Source organism: Oncorhynchus keta, chromosome 23 (genome assembly GCF_023373465.1).
Source record: "Oncorhynchus keta strain PuntledgeMale-10-30-2019 chromosome 23, Oket_V2, whole genome shotgun sequence".
Lineage (NCBI taxonomy): Eukaryota > Metazoa > Chordata > Actinopteri > Salmoniformes > Salmonidae > Oncorhynchus > Oncorhynchus keta.
This window is the reverse complement of record NC_068443.1, coordinates 48,798,899-48,826,827: the sequence shown is the minus strand read 5'-3', so window position 1 is coordinate 48,826,827 and position 27,929 is coordinate 48,798,899. Positions and strand designations below refer to the sequence as shown.

The 27,929-nt window shown below is 43.8% G+C and overlaps 1 protein-coding gene across 1 annotated transcript; it reads right to left on the bottom strand.

Annotated features, from left to right (window-relative positions):
* Nucleotides 1-4,053: 4,053 nt before the first annotated feature.
* Nucleotides 4,054-26,935, bottom strand: LOC118402399 (protein ABHD8-like). Its single transcript, XM_035800569.1, has 6 exons — nt 26,596-26,935; nt 17,303-17,354; nt 14,336-15,111; nt 13,427-13,597; nt 6,903-7,119; nt 4,054-6,669 (listed from the first exon to the last, which is right to left on the bottom strand). Exons 3-6 carry the CDS (start codon nt 15,100-15,102, stop codon nt 6,454-6,456), a joined length of 1,371 nt encoding a protein of 456 aa, XP_035656462.1. The 5' UTR covers nt 15,103-15,111; nt 17,303-17,354; nt 26,596-26,935; the 3' UTR covers nt 4,054-6,453.
* Between the last annotated feature and the right edge of the window lie 994 nt (nt 26,936-27,929).

Sequence of the window (27,929 nt, the reverse complement as noted above, 5' to 3'; positions counted from 1 at the left end):
TTCCGCCTTCAGCTCCTCCTGTAACACCATGTATAACACACACATAAGTCAGGTCATGTTGGAAAATTAGGGGTTAGTGGTTTGAGAGTAAGGGGCTAGGCCAGGGTGAGAGTAGGGGTGTAATGGTAGGGTATAGGGAAATAATAATTATATGGCACCTTTCTGTTCAGGAAAGTGCATCTACATGTCCTCCTAAACACACCAGACACGTCTTCTCAAACACTGGCTTATCATCCATCACCTCAGACACACGTACACCCAAACATATACATAAGGGAACACTCTTAATTAGAGGTCGACCAATTATGATTTTTCAATGCCGATACCGATTATTGGAGGACCAAAAAAATCAGATACCGATTGATCGTCCGATTTAAAAAATAAATTGTATTTGTAATAATGACAATTACAACAATACTGAATGAACACTTATTTTAACTTAATATAATACATCAATAAAAATCAATTTAGCCTCAAATAAATAATGAAACATGTTCAATTTGGTTTAAATAATGCAAAAACAAAGTGTTGGAGAAGTAAAAGTGCAATATGTGCCATGTAAAAAAGCTAACGTTTTGAGTTCCTTGCTCAGAACATGAGAACATATGAAAGTTGGTGGTTCCTTTTAACATGAGACTTCAATATTTCAAGGTAAGAGGTTTTAGGTTGTAGTTAATATAGTATTCATAGGACTATTTCTCTCTATACCATTTGTATTTCACTTGGATGTTCTTATAGTCACTATAGTATTGCCAGTGTAACAGTATAGCTTCCGTCCCTCTCCTCACCCCTACCTGGGCTCGAACCAGGAACACATCGACAACAGCCACACTCGAAGCAGCGTTACCCATCGCTCTACAAAAGCCCTTGCAGAGCAAGGAGAATAACTACTCCAAGTCTCAGAGCGAGTGACGTTTTAAACGCTATTAGTGCACACCCAGCTAACTAGCTAGCCATTTCACATTGGTTACACCAGCCATCAGGCTGATAGGTTTGAAGTCATAAACAGTGCTGTGCTTGCGAAGAGCTGCTGGCAAAACGCACGAAAGTGCTGTTTGAATGAATGCTTACGAGCCTGCTGCTGCCTACCATCGCTCAGTCAGACTGTTCTATCAAATCATAGACTTAATTATAACATAATAACACACAGAAATACGAGCCTTTGGTCATTAATATGGTCGAATCTGGAAACTATCATTTCAAAAACAAAACGTTTATTATTTCAGTGAAATACGGAACTGTTCTGTATTTTATCTAACGGGTGGCATCCCCAAGTCTAAATATTCTTGTTACATTGCACCACCTTCAATGTTATGTCATAATTATAAAAAATTCTGGCAAATTAGTTTGCAATGAGCCAGGCTGCACAAACTGTTGCATATACCCTGACTCTGCGTGCAATGAACGCAAGAGAAACGACACAATTTCACCTGGTTAATATTGCCTGCTAACCTGGATTTCTTTTAGCTAAATATGCAGGTTTAAAAATATATACTTCTGTGTATTTATTTTAAGAAAGGCATTGGTGTTTATGGTTAGGTACAGTCGTCCAACGATTGTGCTTTTTTTCGCAAATGTGCTTTTGTTAAATCATCCCCCAGCGTTGCATCGATTATATGCAACACAGGACACGCTAGATAAACTAGTAATATCATCAACCATGTGTAGTTATAACTAGTGATTATGATTGATTGTTTTTTATAAGAAAAGTTTCATGCTAGCTAGCAACTTACCTTGACTTCTACTGCATTTGCATAACAGCCAGGCTCCTCGTGGAGTGCAATGAGAGGCAGGCGGTTGGAGCATTGGATTAGTTAACTGTAAGGTTGCAAGATTGGATCCCCCGAGCTGACAAGGTGAAAATCTGTCGTTCTGCCCCTGAACAAGGCAGTTAACCCACCATTCCTAGGCCGTCATTGAAAATAAGAATGTGTTCTTGCCTAGTTAAGAACTGACTTGCCTAGTTAAATAAAGGTATCAAAAATAAAAATCTGCAAAATCAGCGCCCAAAAATACAGATTTCCGATTGTTATGAAAACTTGAAATCGGCCCTAATTAATTCTGCGCCGCTTGGTCAACAGTAGTAGGCTTGATCACCAACAATGATGAGACGGCCTATAGGGAGGAGGTGCGGGCACTCGGAGTGTGGTGTCAGGAAAACAACCTCTCACTCAATGTCAACAAATCAAAGGAGATGATCGTGGACTTCAGTAAACAGCAGAGGGAGCACCCCCTTATCCACATTGATGGGACAGCAGTGGAGAAGGTGGAAAGTTCCTCGGTGTACACATCACGGACAAATTTAAATGGTCCACCCACACAGACAGTGTGGTGAAGAAGGCGCAACAGCGCCTCTTCAACCTCAGGAGGCTGAAGAAATGTGGCTTGTCACCTAAAACCCTCACAAACATTTACAGATGCACAATTGAGAGCATCTTGTCGGGCTGTATCACCGCCTGACACGGCATCTTCACCGCCCACAACCGCAGGGCTCTCCAGAAGGTGGTACGGTCTGCACAACGCATCACCGGGGGAAAACTACCTGACCTCCAGGACACCTACAGCACCCGATGTTACAGGAAGGCCAAAAATATAATCAAGGACAACAACCACCCGAGCAACTGCCTGTTCAACCCGCTACCATCCAGAAGGCAAGGTCAGTACAGGTGCATCAAAGCTGGGACCGAGAGACAGAAGCTATTTTTCAATCTCAAGGCCATCAGACTGTTAAACAGCCATCACTAACACAGAGAGGCTGCTGCCTAGGTACAGACTTGAAACCATTGGCCACTCTTAACAAATGGATCACTAGTCACTTCATTAATGACACTTTAATAATGTTTACATATCTTGCAATACTCATCCCATATGCATATACTGTATTTTATACCATCTGTGCCGCTCGGTCACTGCTCATCCATATATGTATATGTACATATTGTTATTCCATCCTTTTAGTAGTTTTTGTGGAATTGATCGATTTACTTGTTGATATTGCTGCAGTGTCGGAACTAGAAGCACAAGCATTTCTCTACAGTCGCAATAACATCTGCTAACCATGTGTATTAGACCAATACATTTTGATTTGATTAGTCAACAAGGCAGCATGGTGCATCGTTCAGAAACATCTCTTTTCCATTAAATGTCTTAGAATTTTCAAACTCTTTGGGAAGGCAGATAAAGTGTTTTTATCAAAAGCAATCACTTTTGCATGTGAAAGAAAGCACAGAATCCTACTCACTACTCCGTGTGCTTAACCTAGGTCACTTTTGTTTTGAGCTGACTTCGATGTCGGCCAGAGCGGGGCACCTGGCTGATGCCCGGGAGGCAGCCCGGTTCCAAATTGAGTGCAATCAACTTTCAGCCTTTGCAAAACACCTTCACGGGCGCCCAGGCGAAATTAATCAACAACCTCACTGCCAAGTGGCTGGGATGTCCTCCACTGAGTCCACCGTCCTCTTCACCCCATACACCTCCACTGTTTCCAGATACATAGACAGTTAGGCTGTTTGGACAGAGAAACAGATTACATTCCTCTTAGTCCTGAATAATTTACTTGCAGACAACAACAAAAAAGCTACTTTTTTCAGTGGTTGTGTCACGGTTGCGTGGTGGTGCTTAGCAGCTGCAGATTTGCCCTCCCCATTAATCAAGATCCACGACCCCGCTCTAGCTTGCGCTGGAATGCATGTCCCTGCTCGTGCACATGCTAGGCTTGGGCTCAAAGGCTGGGCTCAGCTGGCCTCCAGTGCTAGCAGGCATGTAGTAATGCGATCCTGATACCGGAACGAGCAAGATGTCAGCCCCCAAGAATCGACGCGGGCGACGCTAAAAACAGCGTCACGGGCTCTCTTTCCAAAACGGGATCATCCGGTTGTTGTGGACTCGGCAGAGGCAACAGCAGCCTAAACAGAGGTGGCTCCCCAGGCCTCAGAGCCAGAAATGTACACTCAAAAAGTCATGGTTACTTTTGTCTGTCACAACAAAATTGTCCTCATTCATTCGTTCATACAGTCATTCACAGAAGAACAAATACAACCATGTAATGTAAACATTTGTTTTAATTCATGCCAGGAAAGGCACATTCATACACTCAATTGAACAGTTCAATATATCAGAATTTTATATGCATATACAATCAGGCAGTGCATGAGTTGTGATGTCCATCAATAAATGTATCAATTACATTTAAACATTTTGAACCACAAATGATAGTACACTGGATAGGAACACTGACCGAGTTGTATACATTTATAGCGGAGGAAGCAAATGTGCCCTGCAGTCCATATTGCTGTTGGATCAATCTATACAGTGCAAAAACAGACATTGCATCAGAAGCACTTCATGGTGGTGGACAGTCCACATGAATTCATTTTCTTTTCAACAGCTGGGTCGAACTAGTTTGTTCCTCAACCTATTTGTTTCCATTACTTATTAGTAGTACATTATCTAGGTCTACAGTTCATAACTCCTCTTTTCTCTGTTGAAATTGCATTATCATCGTGCATCTTTTCTCAGAATATTGCATATGCAATAAACAGTGTGCAGCAGTCGAAACGACCGAACCCGGAAAAATTCCTTACTGTACTTCATACTTCTTAATCGCAGATTAATCACACATTCTCATTATGAGACACGAAAACATTCACAAATGAGCACCTGATAATGTTATGTCCTTTAGCTTATTATCATAGTTGACCTTTGACATTGCAAGCAGTAAGCACATACAGATTGACTGGAGGGCAGTGAAGGAAAATGCTTTGCTACACTAGCTTGTAGACTGGAGAACAACATCATTCTAAATGGTGTTACATCAAATTCTGAGGTAAAACGAGTTGAAGATTGGGCGTTTAATAACTGGCATCACTAGTATTAAATAATAGTTATGGAATACTCTTATATCATTTCGATGACTACTTTATCACTAAAGCTTTGGTCCAACTTTTTCTCTGTCCATAATGTCCCTTAGATTATACACTCAGAGGACACGGGAGGTTTTTTGGATTTCTCGACTGTCAAAGTATGTTGTCAAGAAAATCCTTTAAATATCTTTAAAAATCCCATTCATGAAAGAACTTCAAATGGTCTATAGTAAGGTTAGATAATGCATACGCAAGTGTAGACACATACAGTAAGCATAGGCTTCTAAATACGTAACATTAGACAACACCGCAAAATGTTCTTAAAGGAAAAATGCTCCACTCCATGTTGTGCATAGATGAATCGTTAGGTTTCAAAAGCAAACCGATACCCTAAACTTCAAGCGTGAGTTAATGCACCGTGTACAACCAAGTTGACCGTTGCTGACTGTAACTGACAGATACGTAGTTTGCTCAAGGATATGTTTTAACAGCTTTCCTTTGGCCTGATGATATTTGATGAGGCTGGTGAAATTGTATGGTGAATTTGTTTAGGTGTGTGGTGTGGTGCATGTCTTTATTATGCCTGCAACATACTTTATGTAATTACTTATTGCATGTTTATTTGCCGTAACAATTTCCAATCCGTTCACCACTACTTCCATCCGGTCAACGCTTGAGTCTATAACCTGCTTAACCTGCGGGGCGGCAGGGTAGCCTAGTGGTTAGAGCATTGGACTAGTAACCGAAAGTTCAAACCCCCGAGCTGACAAGGTACAAATCTGTCATTCTGCCCCTGAACAGGCAGTTAACCCACTGTTCCCAGGCCGTCATTGAAAATAAGAATTTTTCTTAACTGACTTGCCTGGTTAAATAAAGGTTACAATTTTTTTTTTTAAATAGGGGATGATTACTGAGGATGACCTCATGCAAACTGGCCGATCTTATTCCCATAACACACCACAGTCACCCATTGGCTAGCATTATCTGGATAGTTTCTCAGTTATCCTATTTAGTTTATGGTTCACTTGAAGAAAATTCATATAAATGGACCCAGTCTTGTAAGATCTTTAACTTTAAACTGATGACAGAAGGACACCAATCAGCAGTGATATATTATGCACAAGAGAATGGACGATAGATAGTAAGGCAATCCACAGACCATATAATAGTCATGCCCTCCTCACTTTGGTTGACAATGGCCCACTCACCAACCCAAGTTTGGTACTTCCGAGCATTACGAATGGATATTGTGTTTTAAAAACGTCCTCTGGACCCAAGGTCTATCTGATTACAAACACCACATTTACAAACAGCACAGACAGCTGTCAAAGGGGAAACAGAAACACCCATCTCTGTCATTGAATTCGATTCTGCCTCTCTTCCGTCCATAATTTCCTGTCTTCTTTCGACAGTCCCAAGTCCCATTTCAAATGCCACTCTAAGCTTGGCGCACCAGTTGCCTCCCCTCCACTTCAACAACCAACTCTGGCCAGGTTAATAACAGCTCTCAGCCTGCGAGCAGCCTTAAGACCACATGCCACCTGTCAAAGACAGATTGGGTTTGCTCATGTAAAATGAAACTCCTTACTGGTTATTTGTCCATGGGCTTGTTTGGTTTTGGTGTCTGGATGACAATGCCATTGACCGTAACAGTCTTGTCAGGATCAGTCTTAGCTGTGTCCTTTTTGGACATGTCGGGCTCCCATAGGAAAAACTCGTGCAGGAGGGTGTTGACTGTGTCAGGGCACTCCATCATCACCATGTGACTGCCCTCCTCGATGACTTTCAGGAACGCAAACAGAAGGATCTGAAATTAAAAGGATAATAGTTACAATCAAGATACAAAACAGTGGTACAGATTATGTTGACCATGTTCAATCTAACATAAGATTAGATGAGAGGCTTGTGATATGATAGGACCTGTTCGTAATGCATATCATAAAACATAAATTATATCAATGTATCTTTTTCGTTCATGAATAGTGGAGCTTCTGAACTAAATTCACATGGATTGGTATTCATTCGTTGATGTCTCCTTACCTCTGCCATGCGTTGGTCCTCATCCATAGGCACAAACTTGTCGTACATGCCGTGCACCAACAGGATGGGCACGGTAAGCTCAGCGTGGTACACCTCATCCCCCTCGGGCCAGTACTGCCCGCTCATCATGGCTCGCAGCACAAATGGATTCACGCTGAAGGCATTGCCCTGCTTCAGCAGCTGCTTCTCTTTGGCTCCCTGACGGGCAAACCCAGCCCTGAACATGTTGCAAAAAGAGGTCAGACTCATAGCCCAATGATATATGTATATATATATATATATATGTTTTTTTTGTGTATACCCTTATTTTTCCAGGTAAGTTGACTGAGAACACATTCTCATTTATAGCAACAACCTGGGGAATAGTTACAGGGGAGAGGAGGGGGGATGAATGAGCCAATTGGAAGCCATCAGTATTATCTGATATTCTAAATTCTGTGCAAATTCCCCTTACTTTGTGTATGCAGTAGTAGTTAAGCATTGACGGTGTACATCAGGGGTCCCCAATTACATTCAGACGTGGGACGATTTTACCTTGGATGGTCAGGGAGCCAGAACATAGTTATAAATACCTTGTGCACTACAAAAAAGGTACCGCAAGAACCCCAAACAGATGTATTATTTGTCAAAAACAGAATAATTTCAAATCTTGATTACATGGGGATACGATCACATATGCGTGCGTCTCTATTACTTGGGAACAGATTTACTAAGTTAAAATAACTTTGAGCTGATTTCCTGGAGCCTCATGTATAACATCTGCGTAAATATCTGTAATTTCTGAAAAATAATGAGATTATTCAACTTGGTGCACACTAGAGTTCGACCGATTATGATTTTTCAACGCAGATACCGATACCGATTATTGGAGGACCACAAAAAGCAGATACAGATTAATCGGATGATTTTTTTGAAAATATATATATATATTTGTAATAATGACAATTACAACAATACTGAATGAACAATGAATATTTTTATTTTAACTTAATATAATACATAAATAAAATCAATTTAGTGTCAAATAAATAATGAACATTTTTCAATTTGGTTTAAATAATGCAGGACTATTAGCGGCGCCGGAGGAGATGGCCACCGTTTCACGGTCTCCTAACCAATTGTGCTATTATGTGTTTTTTTTCCGCAATATTTGTAAATTATTTTGTACATAATGTTTCTGCAACCGTATCTTACAGAAGAAAAGAGCTTCTGGATATCAGGAGAGAGATCACTCACCTCGGATTAGACAAACATTTCTTCAACAACAACAACAACAGCAACAAGCAGGACTCACACGATATTCTCCAAACACCCCACAGGGCAGACTTTCCAATTATTCGCAAAAGGAAGCGACGCAGAGGACGAAGAGCTTTGAGAGACTAGTCAAGGACCATATCACCTCTACCCTACCCGACACCCTAGACCCACTCCAATTTGCTTACCGCCCAAATAGGTCCACAGACAATGCAATCTCAACCACACTGCACACTGCCCTAACCCATCTGGACAAGAGGAATACCTATGTGAGAATGCTGTCCATCGACTACAGCTCGGCATTCAACACCATAGTACCCTCCAAGCTCGTCATCAAGCTCGAGACCCTGGGTCTCGACCCCGCCCTGTGCAACTGGGTACTGGACTTCCTGACGGGCCCCCCCCCAGGTGGTGAGGGTAGGTAACAACATCTCCTCCCCGCTGATCCTCAACACTGGGGCCCCACAAGGGTGCGTTTTGAGCCCTCTCCTGTACTCCCTTTTCACCCACGAATTCGTGGCCACGCACGCCTCCAACTCAATCATCAAGTTTGCGGACGACACAACAGTGGTAGGCTTGATTACCAACAACGACAAGACGGCCTACAGGGAGGAGGTGAGGGTCCTCGGAGTGTGGTGTCAGGAAAATAACCTCACACTCAACGTCAACAACACTAAGGAGATGATTGTGGACTTCAGGAAACAGCAGAGGGAACACCCCCCTATCCACATCGATGGAACAGTAGTGGAGAGGGTAGCAAGTTTTAAGTTCCTCGGCATACACATCACAGACAAACTGAATTGGTCCACTCACACAGACAGCATCGTGAAGAAGGCACAGCAGCGCCTCTTCAACCTCAGGAGGCTGAAGAAATTTGACTTGTCACCAAAAGCACTCACAAACTTCTACAGATGCACAATCGAGAGCATCCTGGCGGGCTGTATCACCGCCTGGTACAGCAACTGCTCCGCCCTCAACCGTAAGGCTCTCCAGAGGGTAGTGAGGTCTGCACAACGCATCACCGGGGGCAAACTACCTGCCCTCCAGGACACCTACACCACCCGATGTTACAGGAAGGCCATAAAGATCATCAAGGACATCAACCACCCGAGCCACTGCCTGTTCACCCCGCTATCATCCAGAAGGCGGGGTCAGTACAGGTGCATCAAAGCTGGGACCGAGAGACTGAAAAACAGCTTCTATCTCAAGGCCATCAGACTGTTAAACAGCCACCACTAACATTGAGTGGCTGCTGCCAACACACTGACACTGACTCAACTCCAGCCACTTTAATAATGGGAATTGATGGGAAATGATGTAAATATATCACTAGCCAATTTAAACAATGCTACCTCATATAATGTTACTTACCCTACATTATTCATCTCATATGCATACGTATATACTGTTCTCTATATCATCGACTGCATCCTTATGTAATACATGTATCACTAGCCACTTTAACTATGCCACTTTGTTTACATACTCATCTCGTATGTATATACTGTACTCGATACCATCTACTGTATCTTGCCTATGCTGCTCTGTACCATCACTCATTCATATATCCTTATGTACATATTCTTTATCCCCTTACACTGTGTATAAGACAGTAGTTTAGGAATTGTTAGTTAGATTACTTGTTGGTTATTACTGCATTGTCGGAACTAGAAGCACAAGCATTTCGCTACACTCGCATTAACATCTGCTAACCATGTGTATGTGACAAATAACATTTGATTTGATTATTTGATTTGATGCCTCATCCGGACCCGCAGAAGACTACTAGGAAAGCTGCCGTTACTGTCAATATTACTCGCCAACGTGCAATCATTGTACAATAAACTAGACGAGGTACGATCACGAATATCCTACTAACGGGACATCAAAAACTGTAATATCCTATGCTTCACGGAATCGTGGCTGAATGACGACATGGATATTCAGCTAGCGGGATACACGCTGCACCGGCAGGATAGAACAGCACACTCCGGTAAGACGAGGGGGGGCGGTCAGTGCATATTTGTAAAAAAACAGCTGGTGCACGAAATCTAAGGAAGTCTCTAGATTTTGCCTGCCTGAAGTTGAGTATATTGTGATAAACTGCAGGCCACACTACTTGCCTAGAGAGTTTTCAGCTATACTTTTCGTGGCTGTTTATTTACCAGCACAGACAGATGCTGGCACTATGACCGCACTCAGTCAGCTGTATAAGGAAATAAGCAAACAGGAAACCACACACCGAGGCGGCGCTCCTAGTGGCCAGAGACTTTAATGCAGGGAAACTTAAATCAGTTCTACCAAATCTCTATCAACATGTTAAATGTGCAACCTGAGGGAAAGAAATACTAGATCACCTTTACTCCACACACAGACACCCGTACAAAGCTCTCCCTCGCCCTCCATTTGGTAAATCCGACCACAACTCTATCCTCCTGATTCCTGCTTACAAGCAAAAATTAAAGCAGGAAGCACCAGTGACAAGGTCTATAAAAAAATGGTCAGATGAAGCAGATGCTAAACTACAGGACTGTTTTGCTATCACAGACTGGAACATGTTCCGAGATTCTTCCGATGACATTGAGGATTACATCACATCAGTCACTGGCTTTATCAATAAGTGCATCGAGGACGTCGTTTCCACAGCGACTGTACGTACATACCCCAACCAGAAGCCATGGATTACAGGCAACATTCGCACTGAGCTAAAGGGTAGAACTGCCACTTTCAAGGAGCGGGACTCTAACCCGGAAGCTTACAAGAAATCCAGCTATGCCCTGCGACGAACCATCAAACAGGCAAAGCGTCAATACAGGGCTAAGATTGGATCATACTACACCGGCTCTGACGCTCGTCAGATGTGGCAGGGCTTGCAAACTATTACAGACTACAAAGGGAAGCTCAGCCGCGAGCTGCCCAGTGACATGAGCCTACCAGACGAGCTAAATCACTCCTATGCTCGCTTCGAGGCAAGCAACACTGAGGCATGCATGAGAGTATCAGCTGTTCCGGACGACTGTGTGATCACGATCTCCATAGCCGACGTGAGTAAGACGTGTGCTCCGGGCATGTGCTGACCAACTGGCAGGTGTCTTCACTGACATTTTCAACATGTCCCTGATTGAGTCTGTAATACCAACATGCTTCAAGCAGACCACCATAGTCCCTGTGCCCAAGAACACAAAGGTAACCTGCCTAAATGACTACAGACCCGTAGCACTCACATCCATAGCCATGAAGTGCTTTGAAAAGCTGGTAATAGCTCACATCAACACCATCCCAGAAACCCTAGACCCACTCCAATTTGCATACCGCCCAAACAGATCCACAGATGATGCAATCTCTATTGCACTCCACACTGCCCTTTCCCACCTGGACAAAAGGAACACCTATGTGAAAATGCTGTTCGTTGACTACACCTCAGCGTTCAACACCATAGTACCCTCAAAGCTCATCACCAAGCTAAGGATCCTGGGACTAAACACTTCCCTCTGCAACTGGATCCTGGACTTCCTGACCGGCCACCCCAAGGTGGGGAGGGTAGGTAGCAACACATCTGCCACGCTGATCCTCAACACTGGAGCTCCACAGGGGTGCATGCTCAGACCCCTCCTGTACTCCCTGTTCACCCACGACTACATGGCCAGGCATGACTCCAACACCATCATTAAGTTTGCTGACGACACAACAGTGGTAGGCCTGATCAACGACGAGACAGCCTATAGGGAGGAGGTCAGAGACCTGGCTGGGTGGTGCCAGAATAACAACCTATCCCTCAACGTAACCAAGACTAAGGAGATGATTGTGGACTACAGGAAAAGGAGCAACGAGCACGTCCCCATTCTCATCGACGGGGCTGTAGTGGAGCAGGTTGAGAGCTTCAAGAGCCTTGGTGTCCACATCAACAACCAACTAGATTGATCCAAACACACCAAGACAGTCGTGAAGAGGGTACGACAAAGGCTATTCCCCCTCAGGAAACTAAAAAGATTTGGCATGGGTCCTTAGATCCTCAAAAGGTTCTACAGCTGCAACATCGAGAGCATCCTGACCGGTTGCGTCACTGCCTGGTACGTCAATTGCTCGGCTTCCGACCCCAAGACACTTCAGAGAGTAGTGCGTATGGCCCAGTACATCACTGGGGCAAAGCTGCCTGCCATCCAGGACCTCTACACCAGGCGGTGTCAGAGGAAGGCCCTACAAATGGTCAAAGACCCCAGCCACCCCAGTCATAGACTGTTCTCTCTACTACCGCATGGCAAGCGGTACCGGAGTGCCAAGTCTAGGACAAAAAGGCTTGTCAACACTTTTTACCCCCAAGCCATAAGACTGCTGTCTGCATTGTGTACGCCCCCCATATACTTAATTCTAATATAATAAACACACAGAAATTATGAGCCTTTGGTCATTAATATGGTCAAAGTTCGAAAACAAAACGTTTATTCTCGTATTTTATTGAATAGGTGGCAACCCTAAGTCTAAATATTGCTGTTACATCGCACAACCTTCAATGTTGTGTCATAATTATGTAAAATTAATTAATTAATTACGGTCTTTGTTAGGAAGAAATGGTCTTCACACAGTTTTCAACGAGCCAGGCAGCCCAAACTGCTGCATATACCCTGACTCTGCTTGCACTGAACGCAAGAGAAGTGACACAATTTCCCTAGTTAATATTGCCTGCTAACATGAATTTCTTTTAACTACATATGCAGGTTTAAAAATATATACTTGTGTATTGATTTTAAGAAAGGCATTCATGTTTATGGTTAGGTACATTTGTGCAACAATTGTGTTTTTTTTTGCAAATGCGCTTTTGTTAAATCATCACCCGTTTGGCAAAGTTGAAGTAGGCTCTGATTCGATGATAAATTAACAGGCACCGTATTGATTACATGCAACGCAGAACAAGCTAGTTAACCTAGTAATATCATCAACCATGTGAGCACATGTTCCTTGTGGGCAGCCGACTATTCGGAAACCGCAGTGTACAGTATACTTTCTGTATGAAGAGTTTCTTGGTTTTGTTTTGTCTACAGCGATAGATTGGTGTTCTCTTTGTTAAGCGATGTGTTGTTATTTTGTCTACAAAATGTTGTTTTGTCTAGCAACGGGTTGATGTTTTGTCTAGCAACGGGTTGATGTTTTGTCTAGCAACGGGTTGTTGTTTTGTCTAGCAACGGGTTGATGTTTTGTCTAGCAACGGGTTGATGTTTTGTCTAGCAACGGGTTGATGTTTTGTCTACAAAGAGATGGGATGATTTACTTACTTGAGAAAGCTCCAGGCCAGACAGGGGGAGAGGCAGTGCAACACACAGGAAGGCAGCTGGAAGATGGAACAGAGGTTGGGCTCCAGAGCTGTGGGCCCCCCTCCATTGATCATCACCACCTTGTGAACCTGGTCTGGATACTCATGGGCCAGGAAGGTACAGAACGATACCCTGAAAGGGATATAATCAAACAAGTGAAAATAACATCTTGGGAACCTGCTCTCGGATTGGTCCATTCATCCTGACATCATCATAACCCTGCTCTCTGACTGGTCGCTTCATCATGACTTCATCATAACACAGTTCTCTGATTGGTACATCATGCCATCGTCATAACCCTGCTCGCTGATTGGTTCTTCTTCTTCAGACATAGTCAGGACCAGTTTATGGTGTGTTTCAGGGCATGTTCAAATTGTCACGTCTGCTCCCGCTCTTCCCTCCGCCTGGCGCTTGAGGGTGCCAGATTACCCGGCATCACGCACTCCTGCCATCCATCACCCACACCTGCCTTCCCTCGTCACTCGCATCAGCATTATTGGACTCACCTGGACTCCCTTATCTCCTGTTTATTTCCTCCCCTATATCTTCCCTTGCTCTGTTCCCTTGCTCTGTTCCCTTGCTCTGTTCCCTTGCTCTGTTCCCTTGCTCTGTTCCCTTGCTCTGTTCCCTTGCTCTGTTCCCCGCTGCTGCATTGATTGTTTTTTGTCTTAGTTTCTGTTTGCTGACGCTGTGCTTGTCTCTGTTATTTATTGAATGTTACTCCCCGTACCTGCTTCGTCTCTCCAGCGTCATTCCACGTGACACAAATACTGTAATTCCTTTACTATCATGATATTCCTTCTGTTAATTGACCTAAGACATAAGATGATACTTGACCATTCATTTTAACAGAGAAGCAAGCATACTGACCCATAGGAGTGCCCGACTAGGATGTTGCGTTTACGGGCGTATTTCTTGAAGATGGCGCGCATGTCCTCTGCCAGGGCATAGAAGGTGTAGGCCGCCGTGATGTGGGGCGCTTTGCTGACCCCGTGGCCCGCCAGGTCAGGGGCGATGACCTCATACCCCAGCCGCGAGAAGAAGTCCAGCTGGCTGCCCCAGATGTCCAGCGAGCCGCCTACCCCATGTACGAAAAAGAGCGCCACATCCGAGTGTGTCCCCTTGCAGCTGGAGATCTCCCTCTCCGAGTCAATCATCAATGTGCGCTTAGGCTTGCGATGGCGCCGGCGAGGAGGCGCCGCGAGTTTCTGATCCCCGACCGCGGGTTTGGGTTCAGGGGAGGTGGGCACTTCCTTATAGTCGGCCAGTTCCACCTCCACGGTGCTATAGGGCTCTAGGTCACCATCCTGGCACTGGAGGATCTGCGAGTGCAGCACGTCACCCAGGTTCTCAATGACTAGCTGGCCGTTGCGGTAGACAGTGATCTTGCGCTTGCAGTGCACACTGCTGCTGCTGTTGCTTCCACTGCCCTGCTCTGGCTCCTTTACCTGGCCCTCCTCCATTACCACCGATGACTGCCGCTCAGGGATGATGTGGCGAACCCTTAGGACTCTCCCGGGCTTCACCTCCACAAACTCAAAAGTGTCAGCTGGCTCAGAGGACTCGACGGGCATCACCAGGCTGGCAGCCTTCCCAGTCAGACAGCACAGGATCCCGTCTGTAATGCTGGTCAGCATAGTGCCTGCCTGCAGAGGCACATACCCATGAGGAATGTCAATGAGCAAACTTAACAAAACCAACACGGCGTGATTGATTATGCTTGAAAAAAGAACAAAATGTTATGCTATGGTTAAGAACATGAGGTAAGTGTTTTGTATGCATAATATTGTGAATAACATTAGTTATTTCATATTAAAATACAACACAGTCCCCATTTTGGTTTGAGACAAAGTCTTAGGTTGGAACTTACAACAAGCATAATACACTGCTCAAAAAAATAAAGGTAACACTTAAACAACACAATGTAACTCCAAGTCAATCACACTTCTGTGAAATCAAACTGTCCACTTAGGAAGCAACACTGATTGACAATAAATGTCACATGCTGTTGTGCAAATGGAATAGACAACAGGTGGAAATTATAGGCAATTAGCAAGACACCCCCAATAAAGGAGTGGTTCTGCAGGTGGGGACCACAGACCACTTCTCAGTTCCTATGTTTCCTGGCTGATGTTTTGGTCACTTTTAAATGCTGGCAGTGCTTTCACTCTAGTGGTAGCATGAGACGGAGTCTACAACCCACACAAGTGGCTCAGGTAGTGCAGCTCATCCAGGATGGCACATCAATGCGAGCTGTGGCAAGAAGGTTTGCTCTGTCTGTCAGCGTAGTGTCCAGAGCATGGAGACGCTACCAGGAGACAGGCCAGTACATCAGGAGACGTGGAGGAGGCCATAGGAAGGCAACAACCCAGCAGCAGGACCGCTACCTCCGTCTTTGTGCAAGGAGGAGCAGGAGAAGCACTGCCAGAGCCCTGCAAAATGACCTCCAGCAGGCCACAAATGTGCATGTGTCTGCTAAAACGGTCAGAAACAGACTCCATGAGGGTGGTATGAGGGCCCGACGTCCACAGGTGGGGGTTGTGCTTACAGCCCAACATCGTGCAGGACGTTTGGCATTTGCCAGAGAACCAAGATTGGTAAATTTGCCACTGGAGCCCTGTGCTCTTCACAGATGAAAGCAGGTTCACACTGGGCACACGTGACAGTCTGGAGATGCCGGAGAACGTTCTGCTGCCTGCAACATCCTCCAGCATGACCGGTTTGGTGGTGGGTCAGTCATGATGTGGGGTGGCATTTCTTTGGGGGGGCCGCACAGCCCTCCATGTGCTCGCCAGAGGTAGCCTGACTGCCATTAGGTACCGAGATGAGATCCTCAGACCCCTTGTGAGACCATATGCTGGTGCGGTTGGCCCTGGGTTCCTCCTAATGCAAGACAATGCTAGACCTCATGTGGCTGGAGTGTGTCAGCAGTTCCTGCAAGAGGAAGGCATTGATGCTATGGACTGGCCCGCCCGTTCCCCAGACCTGAATCCAAATGAGCACATCTGGGACATCATGTCTCGCTCCATCCACAGACCACAGACTGTCCAGGAGTTGGCAGATGCTTTAGTCCAGGTCTGGGAGGAGATCCCTCAGGAGACCATCCGCCACCTCATCAGGAGCATGCCCAGGCGTTGTAGGGAGGTCATACAGGCACGTGGAGGCCACACACACTACTGAGCCTCATTTTGACTTGTTTTAAGGACATTACATCAAAGTTGGATCAGCCTGTAGTGTGGTTTTCCACTTTAATGGAGTGTCACTCCAAATCCAGACCTCCATGGGTTGATAAATTTGATTTCCATTGATAATTTTTGTGTGATTTTGTTGTCAGCACATTCAACTATGTAAAGAAAAAAGTATTTAATAAGAATATTTAATTCATTCAGATCTAGGATGTGTTATTTTAGTGTTCCCTTTATTTTTTGAGCAGTGTATAAGAACAAAACAGTAAAAAGTGGCCCAGAAGGGGTGCTGTGAGTTTCCATTATTGTTCTGACCGTACACATGTTCTCCCCATACATCACAACACATAATAGGAACGACCTGGTAGGCTTAACAGACAACAGACATCTTTGAACTAAAAGATCCCAATGGCTCTCACCACAACAATTCACCACACGAAAAAAAACAACAAAACAGTTGTTTGAACCTGATATATGCTCCATGATAAACACGCTGGGGTTTCTCAATAATTAAGCTTTCAATTAAAATACTCACCAGCATAAATGACCAGTTTAACATTGGGTTCAAAGTCAGTCCATAGACAACAGTAACACAATACCTGCATTGAAATTAGTTTCAGTATGAAGAAGCAGAAACAATTGACATACTGACCTAGTCGAAAAACGAAGAATGGTCACGGCTCTTCCAAAATGGCCCCTGGTCCCTAGAGTATAAATAGAATGTCAGAAATGGCACAGCGGGGTTCATGCCAACTGCTCACTCTATGTATTACATGTGCCAATGGAGTTTGGTTATTAGTGCACCAGCACACGATGGTGTTTCCCAGGATGGTTATGTCCAGTCATGGCTCAAGAGGTTTTTGGCAGTCTGGTAAATTGAGAATTTCATGTCACACGGTTCAAATATAGACACACAGATTATCAAGGGGAAGCAGAGCAGAAGTGTCATATCTACAGTATGTGTTGGAAGTTAGATAGAGGTTTCATGGTTTCCTATGTTACTGTGTCTCCACTAGCCAAACAGAATATAAACTGCTGCTTGTGTTCTATTATTCAATTATTATTATTATTCAATCTTATGTAAAGTTGGAGCATATGATCTATCTATGCTCACAGATTATGATCCCTACAATGCTAGACATCTGATTGAATTGCATTTCTAGTCAACAAGGTTCACCAATATTATTAGATCATGGTCGTGGTCCTTCTGTGGCTCAGTTGGTAGAGCATGGCGCTTGTAACGCCAGGGTAGTGGGTTCGATTCCCGGGACCACCCATACGTAGAATGTATGCACACGTGACTGTAAGTCGCTTTGGATAAAAGCGTCAGCTAAATGGCATATATTATTATTATATTATCATGCTCAACGCTACAGTCGGTGAGGCCTGGGGAAAAGTGCGGCAGCCATTTTCAATCCTCAGAAAAGTGTTGGCTACAGAGAAGGGAGGCTTTTCTAATGATGCGTTTGTGGAAACCCTTCATATAAAAGCTGACCTGACACACTGGCTTTAATCAACACATATATTTCTCTCCTGGTATTCACTCAAAGAAACACCATTGATTAATATACATGTCAAGCCACACACACAAACACACTAATAATGGCAGAGCTCTGATTAATGTCCATCCCTCTCCCACTCACCCACCTCCAATCACCTTCAACCCCGGATTCATATTCTAGATTCATTATTTATTCACAGTGAGGGGAGATGTCTCAATTCAATCAAATACCATTTTATTTTATACCACATACGCATGGTTAGCAGATGTTATTGGTCACATACGCATGGTTAGCAGATGTTATTGGTCACATACGCATGGTTAGCAGATGTTATTGGTCACATACACATGGTTAGCAGATGTTATTGGTCACATACGGCATGGTTAGCAGATGTTATTGGTCACATACACATGGTTAGCAGATGTTATTGGTCACATACGGCATGGTTAGCAGATGTTATTGGTCACATACACATGGTTAGCAGATGTTATTGGTCACATACACATGGTTAGCAGATGTTATTGGTCACATACGCATGGTTAGCAGATGTTATTGGTCACATACGGCATGGTTAGCAGATGTTATTGGTCACATGGTTAGCAGATGTTATTGGTCACATACGGCATGGTTAGCAGATGTTATTGGTCACATACACATGGTTAGCAGATGTTATTGGTCACATACGGCATGGTTAGCAGATGTTATTGGTCACATACACATGGTTAGCAGATGTTATCGGTCACATACGCATGGTTAGCAGATGTTATTGCGAGTGCAGTGAAATGCGTATGCTTCTAGATCCAACAGTGCAGCAGTATCTAAACAGGTAATATCTAACAATTCCACAACAAAACCTAATATCTAAAAAATTCCACAACAAAACCTAATACACACAATCTAGTAAAGGAATGGGATGAGAGCATAAGTATAAAGTATAAAATAGTATAAAATATATGGATGAGCAGTGACAGAGCGGCTAAGATGCAATAGATAGTATAGACTAGATAGTGAAGGATACAGTATACAATATATACACAGGAGATGAGTAATGCGAGATATGTAAACATTATTAAAGTGGAATTATTAAAGTGTCTAGTGTTCCATTTATTAAAGTGGCCAATGATATCAAGTCTGAAGGTAGGCAGCCTCTGTGCTAGTGGTGGCTGTTTAACAATATGATGGCCTTGAGATAGAGAGATTGAAAACCAGCTTCTGTCACAGCTTTGATGCACTTGTACTGACCTTGCCTTCTGGATGGAAGTGGAGTGAACAGGTAGTGGCTTGGGTGGTTATTGTCCATGATTATCTTATATGCCTTCCTGTGACATCGTGTGTTGTAGGTGTCCTAGAGGGCAGGTAGTTTGCCACCGGTGATGCGTTGTGCAGACCGCACCACCTTCTGGAGAGCCCTGCGGTTGTGGGCGGTGCAGTTGTCGTACCAGGCGGTGATACAGCCCGACAGGATGCTCTCAATTGTGCATCTGTAAAAGCTTGTCAGGGTTTTTGGTGACAAGCCAAATTTATTCAGCCTCCTGAGGTTGAAGAGGCGCTGTCTGTGTGGGTGTACCATTTCAGTTTATCGGTGATATGTACACCCTGGAACTTAACTTTCCACCTTCTCCACTGCTGTCCCATCGATGTGGATGGGGGGTGCTCATCTGCTGTTTCCTGAAGTCCAAGATCATCTCTTTTGTTTTGCTGACATTGAGTGAGAGAGTGTTTTCCTGACATCACCCTCTGAGGGCCCTCACCTCCTCCCTGTAGGCTGTCTCGTCGTTGTTGGTAATCAAGCTTACCACTGTAGTGTCGTCTGCAAACTTGATGATTGAGTTGGAGGTATGCATGGCCACGCAGTCGTGGGTGAACAGGGAGTACAGGAGAGGGCTGAGAAGGCACCCTTGTGGGGCCCCAGTGATGAGGATCAGCGGAGTGGAGATGTTGTTTCCTACCTTCACCACCTGGGGGCGGCCCGTCAGAAAGTCCAGGACCCAGTTGCACAGGGCACGGTCGAGACCCAGGGTCTCAAGCTTAATGATGAGTTTGGAGGGTACTATGGTGTTGAATGCTGAGCTGTAGTCAATGAACAGCATCTTACATAGGTATTCCTCTTGTCCAGATAAGATAGGGCAGTGTACAGTGTGATGACAATTGCATTGTCTGTGGACCTATTGGGGCGGTAAGCAAATTGGAGTGGGTCTAGGGTGTAAGGTAGGATGGAGGTGATATGTTTCTTGACTAGTCTCTCAAAGCACTTCATGATGACAGAAGTGAGTGCTACAGGTTGATAGTCATTTAGTTGGGAACAGGGAATTTCTTGGGAACAGGAACAATGGTGGCTGTCTTGACGCATGTGGGGACAGCAGACTGGGATAGGGATTGATTTCATATGTCCGTAAACATACCAGCCAGCTGGTCAGCGCATGCTCTGAGGAGGCAGCTAGGGATGCCGTCTGGGTCGGCAGTCTTGTGAGGAGTAACATGTTTAAATGTTTTACTCACACCGGCCTCGGAGAAGGAGAGCCCACAGTCTTTGGTAGAGGGCCATGTCTGTGGCACTGTATTGTTCTCAAAGCGTGCAAAGAAGTTGTTTAATTTCTCTGGGAGCAAGACGTCGATGTCCGCGACGGGGCTGGTTTTCTTTTTGTAATCCGTGATTGTCTGTAGACCCTGCCACATACGTCTCGTATTTGAGCTGTTGAATTGCAACTCCACTTTGTCTCTATACTCTATACTATACTTGTTTGATTGCCTTACGGAGGGAAAACTACACTGTATTCGTCCATGTTTCCAGTCGCCTTGCCATGGTTAAATGCAGTGGTTCGTGCTTTCAGTTTTGTGCAAATACTGCCATCAATCCACGGTTTCTGGTTAAGGAAGGTTTTAATAGTCCCAGTGAGTACAACACCTCCTATACACTTCCTTATAAACTCACTCACCGAGTCAGCATATATACGTCAATGTTATTGTCTGAGGCTACCCAGAACATTTCCCAGTCCACGTGATCGAAGCAATCTTGAAGAGTGGAATACAATTAGTCAGACCAGAGTTGGATAGACCTAAGCATGGCGCTACCTGTTTTAGTTTCTGCCTATAGGAGGGGAGCAACAAGATGGAGTCATGGTCAGATTTGCCAAAAGGAGAGTGGGGGAGGACCCTGTATGCATTGCGGAAGTTAGAGTAGCAGTGGTAGAGTGTGTTACTCGCACGTATACTGCAATCGATATGCTGATTGAATTTAGGTAGCCTTGTTCTCAGATTAGCTTTGATAAAATTCCCAGCTACAATAAACGCAGCCTCAGGATATATGGTTTCCAGTTTGCATAAAGTCCAGTGGAGTCCATTGGTGGTCGTCTTGGTAACCGCTTGCGGGGGGATATACACGAATGTGACGAGGAGAATTCTCTTGGGAGATAATATGGTCGGCATTTGATTGTGAGGAATTCTAGGTCAGGTGAACAAAATAACTTCTTGTATGTTGTTACAATTACAGTCGTTAATCATGAAACATACACTCCACCCTTCTTCTTACCAGAGAGATAGTTTCTATGTTAGTTTCTGTCGGCGCGATGCACTGAAAATCCTGTTGGCTTTATGGACTCCGACAGCGTGTCCCCAGCTAGCCATGTCTCTGCGAAACAGAGTATTTTACAATCCTGGATATCTCTTGTTGAAAGCAACTCTTGCCCTAATTTCGGGACTGGACAGTAGCGAGTAATATACTAGGAAGCGTTGGGTGATGTGCGCGCATCCGAAGCCTCACTAGAAGACCGCTCCAGCAATCTCTCCTCCGACAGCATTGTTTTGGGTTGTCCTCTGGAATCAGTTCAAATGCCATGGGAAGTACAGACAATAGACCCGCTTTGGGAAAGTCGTATTCCTGGTCGTAGTGGCGGTTGTGCTGGTAAGTTGATGTCTCTCTGATATCCAATAAGTCTTCCCGGCTGTATGGAATAACACTTAAGGTTTTCTGGGCTAACAATGTAAGAAATAATACATTAAAAAACGAAATACTGCACAGTTTCCTAAGGACTTGAAGCGAAGCTGCCATCTCTATCAGCGCCATCTTGCAATTATTAATATTCGCTTTTGCTTTTGAAACAGAAAAAAATTCTATATACAATTGAAGTTGGAAGTTTCATACACTTAGGCTGGAGTCATTAAAACAAATTTTTCAACCACTCCACAAATTTCTTGTTAAAAACTATCGTTTTGGCAAGTCGGTTAGGACATCTACTTTGTGCATGACACAAGTAATTTTTCCAACAACTGTTTACAAACAGATTATATCACTTATAATTCACTGTATCACAATTCCAGTGGGTCAGAAGTTTACATACACTAAATTGGCTGTACCTTTAAAAACAGCTTGGAAAGGTACCACGTTCATCTGTACAAACTATAGTACGCAAGTATAAACACCATGAGACCACGCAGCCATCATACCGCTCAGGAAGGAGACGCATTCTGAACGTACGTTTGTGTGAAAAGTGCAAAGAACAACAGCAAAGGACCTTGTGAAGATACTGGAGGAAACAGGTACAAAAGTATCTACGGTATATCCACAGTAAAACAAGTCCTATATCGAGATTACCTGAAAGGCCGCTCAGCAAGGAAGAAGCCACTGCTCCAAAAACACCATAAAAAAACCAGACTACAGTTTGCAACTGCACATGGGGACAAAAATCATACTTTTTGGAGAAATGTCCTCTGGGGAGGCTTGCAAGCCGAAGAACACCATCCCAACCGCAAAGCACGGGGTGGCAGCATCATGTTGTGGGGTGCTTTGCTGCAGGAGGGACTGGTGCACTTCCCAAAATAGATGGCATCGTGAGGTAGGAAAATTATGTGGATATATTGAAGCAACATCTCAAGACATCAGTCAGGAAGTTAAAGCTTGGTTGCAAATGGGTCTTCCAAATGAACAATGACCGCAAGCATACTTCCAAAGTTGTGGCAAAATGGCTTAAAGACAACAAAGTCAACTTACAGAGTGGCCATCACAAAGCCATGACCTCAATCCTATAGAAAATGTGTGGGCAGAACTGAAAAAGTGTGTGTGAGCAAGGAGGCCAAAAGGAATGAGGAATGGGCCAAAATTCACCCAACTTATTGTGGGAAGATTGTGGAAGGCTACCCGAAACGTTTGACCCAAGTTAAACCATTTATAAGCAATGCTACCGAATACTAATTGAGTGTATGTAAACTTCTGACCAACTGGGAATGTGATGAAATAAATAAAAGATGAAATGAATCATTCTCTCTACTATTATTCTGACATTTCACATTCTTAAAATAAAGTGGTGATCCTAACTGACCTAAGACAGGGAATTTTTACTAGGATTACATGTCAGGAATTGTGAAAAACTGAGTTTAAATGTATTTGAGTAAGGTACACTTCCGACTTTAATTGTATGCTTGCTCTGAGAATGTGATCCGGAGCCTCCTCACGAATGGTGTGACGCAATTGTGGAGCCTCCGGAGGCTTGCGGAGGCATAATCGAGCTCCGTACCGCATTGCCGTGCGCATCCCAAAGGTTTTAATAATGCGTAGGGCTCCGTATAGCTCCACATTGACATGACTGTTTGACGGTAGGTGGGGGAGAGAGGTCCTGTATAAACATAAATTCACTTCCATGAATACTTCTTTCACAACAACTCTGCTACGTGAAGAGCAAAAAATGTACGTTTGCTCTGACTTCTGCGTCGCAGTAAATGCAGTACGGCTACGGCAGACATCGGATTGGCCATGCAGAGCCTTTACGTCTCATTGATCTCTACACATCTACAGTACCAGTCACTGGGTACTCATTAAAATAAAATTGTACATTTTTATATTTTCTACATTGTAGAAAAATAGTGAAGACATCAAAACTATGAAATAACACATATGGAATCATGTAGTAACTAAAAAAGCATTAAACAAATCAAAATATATTTTATATTTTATATTCTTCAAAGTAGCAACCCTTAGCCTTGATGACAGCTTTGCACACTCTTGGCATTCTCTCAACCAGCTTCACCTGGAATGCTTTTCCAACAGTCTTGAAGGAGTTCCCACATATGCTGGGCACTTGTTGGCTGCTTTTCCTTCACTCTGCGGTCCAACTCATCCCAAACCATCTCAATTGGGTTGAGGTCAGGTGATTGTGGAGGGCAGGTCATCTGATGCAGCACCCCATTACTCTCCTTCTTGGTCAAATAGCCCTTACACAGCCTGGAGGTGTGTTGGGTCATTGTCCTGTTGAAAAACAAATGATAATCCCACTAAACGCAAACCAGATGGGATGGCGTGTTGCTGCAGAATGCTGTGGTAGCCATGCTGATTACGTGTGCCTTGAAGTCTAAATAAATCACAGACAGGGTCACCAGCAAAGCACCCCCACACCATCACACCACCTCCTTCATGCTTCAAGGTGGGAACCACACATGCGAAGATAATCCGTTCACCTACTCTGCGTCTCACAAAGACACGGTAGGTTGGAACCAGAAATCTCCAATTTTGACTCATCAGACCAAAGGACATATTTGCACTGGTGTAATGTCCACTGCTCGTGTTTCTTGGCTCAATCAAGCCTCTTCTTATTATTGGTGTAGTGGTTTCTTTGCAGCAATTCGGCCATGAAGGCCTGATTCACGCAGTCTCCTCTGAACAGTTGATGTTGAGATGCGTCTGTTACTTGAACTCTCTGAAGCATTTATTTGGTCTGCAATTTCTGGTAACTAGGGTACATGGCTGGTAACTCTTATGAACTTCTGCAGCAGAGGTAACTCTGGGTCTTCCTTTCCTGTGGCAATCCTCATGAGAAACAGTTTCATCATAGCGCATTTGCTATTTGGCAAAAGGCCACAGAGCCCTGTGTCTTGTGCACTCTGTTTAGAAAATCGACAACATTGTTCCAGAAAATGCTTGTACACAATCGAGAAAAACTATGAAAATTAGGTGCACAGGCAAGTGAGCAAAGGAAAGTTAATGAAGTTCATTTTAACACACATAAGTGACATCGGAAAGCAGGCCATGGTAATGGGGAGAGAGGAGGGGGCATTGATCCTGGTAAACGATGCCTCTGCATGAGGTGCAGTTTACTGCTCACTGTTTCTATGCATCCACACACACAGGGAAGCTCATTAACGTATTGAAATGGCACACAGGGATCAATGTCTGGCTGAGAGGGGTAGAACAAGGAGAGAAGGAAAAAGGGAGGGAGGGGAGAGAGAGAGAGAGAATTTATTGCGAGTGTTGTGAAGGTCGGTGCATCCTGTACTATCCTGTTTCATGAGCCAAGTGAATTTTGAGATTTCCCTTCCTAGGTGGATCAAAATGGTGGGCCTCTACGAGCAGTGAGGACGTCATTAATCATACGATCAAATGCTACCATCACAATATTCATTAGACACAGCTGGCCTCTAAATCATTGCAATACGTTTAGGGGTCAGGATACTGGATATGTGTGTAAGCACTATGAAAGCCCAGACATGACCTACAGGTATATATGCCTATACACAGATACTGTATCTATCTCATGTAATAACCAATATCATATTGAGGTTATCATCATCCAATCATATCAGGTTTGATATAAGCCTGAGCAGAAAGTATGTTGGAGGTGGACTTCCCTCCAGGGGATGAGGTGACCCCTCTTGCAATGAACCAGCGCATGACTGCTAAACTGCGAGGAGACTTGCACTACCCTCCAAGATCACTACATTCCTCCACAGCCAGAGATTAAAATGCAAAAGGCCATCCGACTCAACGTTCCTTGCCATATAAATCCCACTGTCATATTAAGGTCGAATATGAAAGTGAGAATTGAATATGATTGAGTTTTCCAGTGGACTGCCCTAAATGCTCTCAACCATGTTATTCAGCCATTTTACTATTTGATCTGCAATGCAGAATTAGGTTGATTATCCAAGCGTCATGTTTAACACACATTTGGTACACTATGTGCTCTACTTTTCCACTCACACAGTACATCAATACATTCTGATACATATATGTACAGTATTCAAAATACAAATGTGTAATTCATAACTAGTTGAATTGTGTTGGTACTCGGGCATAACACTACCTGTAGACATCAGAAATTACATAATGTACAGACAAATTAAGTTTTAGCCAAATGAGCATGCATACATTATTTTTTTCAAAACTGTTATGAAAGATTTAACCATTTGCAAGCTGGACTGGACACTACTGTTGCCTATGGGACGTGTTATGTATATATATATAAATGCCAACAACATAAATCAATATTGAGTGGGTGTGTTGCGCAATGTATGTCACAATGCCAACGCATTATGATTGACGTCTATCTATCTGAATTCCCATTATGAAATCTCAAATATTCTGTTTTAGGTATAGTATCAGCATAAAACCCGATACCCAGTAATTGCCATACAACGTTTGCTGATGCATATGCCTATTTTCTAACCAAATCCTTACCTTACTGATGATTAAGGATGAGAAATAGGATGCTCCTCTCCCATAATACGCTAGTCAATAGGTTGATAATAATTAACTGCAGGTGAAAATCTGTTGCATTGGTATAATTCAAACGCAATCTGCAATATAATAATTGGGCATATGCAGATGGTTTACATCTTACTAATCAACAAATATAATAAGGCTTTACATCTAATTAATGCACACTAGGTAGGTGTGCCCATTTAAATTTGAAAATGCCCATGCTGATGATAGATTAATGTTATTTTGATCAGCATCGTTCGGCGTTGCGCACACGGGCGAGATTCTACCAACCCTTTTGGTCTTGTTGTATTCTGGTTCTACTCAGCATCTTCGGAATTTTCCTGTCAACTTCCTTCTGCATTTGAATGACAGGAAAGATAGCGAATAGGCTACAAACCTTAGTCCTACGAAAGCCAATAGGATTTCTTGTATTGCAGTTGCTAAACCCGAGTGGGTAAGGTAACAACAGATTCCCATACCGTGTGTGTTACCAAGCAATCTAACTGTACCAAATAGGCTATAATACAAATGCAAAAGTTTGAATGTAGCCTTATATGCATCAATACTTTTTATTGATGATATCTGAAAGAAAAAAGTAATGGATGATAATATTCTTGGTTTGTAACGCCAAAATCAGTTTTTTGTTTATGTGTTGCCATGGTATTTCTTTCAGTCCAGACTTAGGGGGTGGAGAGTTTTCTTTAACCTTCAACCTAGATGACCTTGACAAGTGGACCTCCCTAAGGGTGATTAGTATGCCTACTCTGCCTATGACAGCTCCCTGTCACTTAGCGGAAGATTCACTTCCATAAGTAGCATCGACACCAAAACATCTGGGGTTCCCTCCATCTCCCCTAGAGAGCTGCTCGTAAGCTCTGTGGCCCCTCAGGATGGAATGCTTCTGGTATCGGCCCCACTGCAGCAGCCTATGGTGATGTGCTGACCACTGGCGGAAACATGCACTCCTTCGAAGTAGCCTGGATAAGAGCGTCTGCTAAATGACTTAAATGTAATGTAAATGTGGCCTTGTAGCAGGGGAGACCAAGGAAACTTTGAGGCCCCACTGCAGCAGCCTATGGTGATGTGCTGACCACTGGCGGAAACATGCACTCCTTTCGAAGTAGCCTTGTAGCAGGGGAGACCAAGGAAACTTTGAGCACCTTAATCTCGTAAATGTTTTGGCATTCAGATCCAAAAAGTAATTTTCGGAATGCTTCTAACAATGGGCAAATATGGAAGGTTTTGTTCAAATCAAAAGGGGTTCGGTCAAAAAGTGATTAAATTCAAATAGTTTACCTTATTGGTTTAAT

Coding starts and splice junctions, on each gene's coding strand:
- LOC118402399 (XM_035800569.1), bottom strand. CDS start 15,102: ATGCTGACCAGCATTACAGACGGGATCCTGTGCTGTCTGACTGGGAAG. Junction 13,598..14,335: donor CTAGTCGGGCACTCCTATGG/GTCAGTATGCTT, acceptor TATCCCTTTCAG/GGTATCGTTCTGTACCTTCC. Junction 6,670..6,902: donor AGGACCAACGCATGGCAGAG/GTAAGGAGACAT, acceptor TTTTAATTTCAG/ATCCTTCTGTTTGCGTTCCT.